The sequence below is a fragment of the Erinaceus europaeus genome, chromosome 2 (genome assembly GCF_950295315.1).
Source record: "Erinaceus europaeus chromosome 2, mEriEur2.1, whole genome shotgun sequence".
Lineage (NCBI taxonomy): Eukaryota > Metazoa > Chordata > Mammalia > Eulipotyphla > Erinaceidae > Erinaceus > Erinaceus europaeus.
The window spans coordinates 191,264,915-191,269,325 of NC_080163.1; the positions used below are offsets into that span (position 1 = coordinate 191,264,915).

The 4,411-nt window shown below is 41.2% G+C and overlaps 1 protein-coding gene across 1 annotated transcript; it reads right to left on the reverse strand.

Moving 5' to 3' along the window:
* Window positions 1-1,049: 1,049 nt before the first annotated feature.
* LOC132536831 (carcinoembryonic antigen-related cell adhesion molecule 6-like) lies at window positions 1,050-4,040 on the reverse strand. The gene is made up of 3 exons (XM_060186058.1): window positions 3,799-4,040; window positions 1,720-1,974; window positions 1,050-1,109 (listed from the first exon to the last, which is right to left on the reverse strand). The coding sequence occupies exons 1-3, from the start codon at window positions 3,899-3,901 to the stop codon at window positions 1,093-1,095; spliced, it is 375 nt and encodes a 124-aa protein (XP_060042041.1). The 5' UTR covers window positions 3,902-4,040; the 3' UTR covers window positions 1,050-1,092.
* Window positions 4,041-4,411: the final 371 nt, after the last annotated feature.

The window sequence follows — 4,411 nt, forward strand, 5'->3', positions numbered from 1 at the left end:
TGTTCATCAGGGAAACAATTACAGAAGCCAGACCTTCCACCTTCTGCATCCCACAATGACCTTGGGTCCATGCTCCCAGAGGGTTAAAGAATAGGAAAACTATCAGGGGAGGGGATGGGATATGGAGTTCTGGTGGTGGGAATTGTGTGGAGTTGTACCCCTCTTATCCTATGGTTTTGTCAGTGTTTCCTTTTTATAAATAAAAAACACACTAATATTGATTTAAGACATAAGAAATTCACAAATAATTAGAACGTTTTGTGAATTCTTTTCTAGGAAGACTTAATATTATTAAGATGGCCATATTCATCAACAATATCTACAGATGCAGTGAAATCCCTAACCTCTATGAAATAGTTTCAGATTAAGAAATTCTCAATAATCATCTGGAATCTTAGAAACTACTAATTGGCAAAATTACCTTATAGAAAAATGCAGTTGTAGAACACATAGTCATCAGATTTCAAAACTTACTGCAAAGATGCACTAGTCCAAATAGTGTGTCATGTAAATACAGATAGAAAAATCTAATGGAAACTTAGAAATCAACTCTGAAAGGTATGACTAAATGATGTTGACTAGGTTGCCAAGATTATTCCATGGAGACAAATATATTCAACAAATGATAATAGGATAACTGTATATCTGTGTTCAAACAAATAAAGAAAAGTCTTTTCCTTATAATACAAGATTGATTTATGTGGCTCAAAAAGAAAAGAAAGGTGTCATAGGATAAAATTATTAGAACAAAGTATCAAAGAATAACTTATTTTGTAGATATGTCACCAATGTGGAGGCAACAAAAGAAAACACTGATAAACTGAATTATATGAATGGACTTCTTTTGCGCATCAAAGTACTTAATCAAAATAATGATGTCAACTTACGGTACTGTTATAACAAACAAGATGTGGTAAGGGAATTATATTCATATAAAATGTAAGTTACATTTGTAACTTTTTCCGCAATTAGACAGCAACAGACATCAGTCTGACAATGGGAGACCACTTGCCTTTCCCATCACAAGCCCCCCATCATCAATAGCTTACTATGCTGGGAGAAACTCCCCTCCACATACTCCAGGCTGGATACTCATGTGCCATAAAAACCTGGAAATCAAGTGGAATAAAGGTCAGCACAAGTGTGGTGGGCTGATTCAGGGGTACATCTGGAATTTTTCAGTGTTCATGAAGATAGTCTCTATGATCTCTTTCCCTCTTTCCTCCCTTCCCCTCTCCCGCTTCCTGCACCTGTCCCTCTCTCTTTCTCTCCAGGGTTATCACTAGGGCTTAGTTCCAGCACTATGAATCTAATGCTACCTGCAGCCATTTTTCTCTATTTTACTCAGTAGGACAGAGAACTAGAGAGTGAAAGGGTGATAGAGAGGGAAAGAGAGACAACTGCAAACCTCATGAAGCACCTGCCCTGCAGGTGTTTCTTGTTTCTCTTTTTTTCTTGTTATGGGGGATTTAGTGCACTAGGGAGACTTTTTCCTATAGAAGAAGAGAGACAGAGGCAGAGAGACAAAAGGTGAGAGGGAAAGATACCATAGCACTGAGGTTTCCTCCAGTGAGACAGGGCAGGGCTAAAACCTTTGTCATACATGTGACAAGGCAGGCACCTGACCCAGGTGAGATGTCTTTCCAGCTCCTATATTCTCTTCTGACATCTAACATTGGAATACAAAGCTTAGTGCTGATGGTCCAGAAAGCCACTTACCATACACTGTGATAATCTTGACTGTATAGCTGTAGAGGTTAGTGACCAAGTTGTAGACATGGCAGATATAGAATCCACTGTTACTCACAGAAGCGCTGGGACTAAAAAGCTCCTTGCTGAATATCGGGGGTCTCCTATTTATCTTCCAAGAATACTTAGCAGGTGGATTAGAGTCTGCATGACAGGACAGTATGATTGTTTGTCCTGCACAGTAGTAGGAGTATGAGGGGGAAATGCTAGGAACATCTGGGCCATCTGGAACAAACAGAATAAGGTCACATGCAAAGTCATCAGAGGGAAGGGAAGATTCTGGTCTATACAAGAACCACAATGTCCTTCTGAGATGGGTCTCACCTTGTTTCTAAATGTCAAAACCACACTCCTTGTCACTCAACGCGAATCTGAGACAGTAACCTGCTCCACACATCCAGATTGTGAGTCAAGCCTTTTAGGAGAGGAATATCATGTTCTTTTCTTGTCTTGGGTAAAAGCTGGGTCAGAAGGCCCCTGGTGCTTCTCTTGGCTCTTCATTGGCCATACTGCTCCTGAGAGCTGCTGTAGGAAATGTGCTCAACAGGAGTGAAAGTTGCTCTCCATCCTCAGATGAAAGTCTCTCCCTTTCTCTTTCTCTCTCTCTGTCTCTGAGCTGGAGATGCTTAATCTCAAAGTACCAGGTATGAATTGTGTTAAGGTCCATATGTCCCTGATAGAACACTGGCAGGGTGTATGTGATGAGAATGTGAGGTAGGTTCAGATAATTTATCTCCTTGTGCTAAGTTTTCCTCTGGGAAAAATGAATATATGGCAAATTGTCTCTAATTGTCTTGTACATGATAAACATCAAGTAATTTAACTTGAGCTGATCAAAACTTGCATAAGGCAGGGGAGATAGCATCAAGGTTCTGTAAAGGACTCTCATGACTGAGGCTCTGAGGTCCCAGGTTTGATCTCCTGTACTACCACTAGCCAGAGCTGAGCAGTGCTCTGGTTAAAAAAAAATCTGTATAGTCCAAGTATATGGTGGCTGTTGTGTTTCCATGCTTAGCCACTACTTGTTCTGATCCCTAAGATAAGGAGCTGTCAGGAGCATCTTCTCTCCTCTGTTCTTCCCTGAAGATATTGATCTTCGTCGGGAATCTCTTAAGTCTCCATGACATTTGGTTCATGATCTGCACATCGAGACATCAACTCTCCTTACTGAGTCTTATACCAAGGCCTATAATTTATCTCTTTGCAGTTGTGGCCCTTGGTGAAGACTGCTGAGTGGTGTCCAACTCAGGAACTTCATAACCTTATCTGCTCCTAGTGAGTTCTGCACAGGAGATCAAATCCAACTTTGTCTCAGTCTCCCCAGGGTCACTGGATGGGGCACCTTGAGACATGTTTTGGGCAAGGGACTCCTGGGGGCTAAGCTTCTGTGTGAGAATCACAGGATCCCCTCAGTAGGATGCTGACAAAGCTCTGCTACTGTCTTTCGAAGGGTCATGTAGTCAGTGACTATCAGGGAATGTCTGAGACTGATCACTGTGCTGAATTGCCCCATCATACTGCTTCTCTCACCTCAAGGAAGGTGTCATAGCATGAATTTTGATAAGGATATTTTACCATAAAATTGACTTCTTGGGAGTTGGGCAGAAGTGCAGCAGGTTAAGCACAGGTGGTGCAAAGCACAAAGATCGGCGTTAAGGATCCCAGTTCGAGCCCCCGGCTTCTCATCTGCAGGGGAGTCGCTTCACAGGTGGTGAAGCAGGTCTGCAGGTGTCTGTCTTTCTCTCGCCCTCTCTGTCTTCCCCTCCTTTCTCTATTTCTGTCTGTCCTATCCAACAACGGTGACATCAACAACAACAATAATGACTACAACAATAAAACAACAAGGGCAACAAAAGGGAATAAATACTTAACATTTAAAAAAAATTGACTTCTGTATGTGTCCTACATTATACCTTCAAATCCCCACCCTACCCTCACCCTGGGCATAGAATGCAGTGAGACATGGAGGCATAGTCTAATCTTGTCATTTCTGTGTTTTAAAATCAGATTCACCCCCACAAAAATCAGAGATAAGAGAAGAATACTCACAGGATACTTGGAGCTTCATGGTTGTATTTATTATAAAGTTCCTCCATACAGCATGGAAGGCATAGATTCCTGTGTCTGTTCGGTTGATATTCTGGATCAGCATGGATCTATTTTGATATATTGTGTATCGATCATGGTGTGCAGGCCCCAGTTGATTGTTGTTCTTGGGCCTTTAATATTCAACAAGTAGAGGAATTGAGTCCAAACTTTTTTTTTTCAATTTTTTTTTCTGGTATTCTGAAATACCACAGTTGGTTAGCATCATTCCTTGTCAGGTTGCAGACACACAGAAGAACATCCATTCCTTCAACAGGATTGGGTGGTATTGCTTCTATAGTGATCTGGGAAGTAGTGGATGGCATCCAGATGGATAAAAGTAGGACTGGGAGAGAAACACTAAGAAATTAGTATGTATAACATGACCAGTGGAATAGAATTGAGAACCCAGAAGTAAGCCCTCACACCTATGGACATCTAATCTTTGACAAAGGTGCCCAGACTATTATGTGGGGAAAAGGGAGTCTCTTCAGCAAGTGATGTTGGAAAAATTAGGTTAAAATGTGCAGATGAATAAAACTTTATTTCACCAAACACAAAAGTAAATTGAACCACT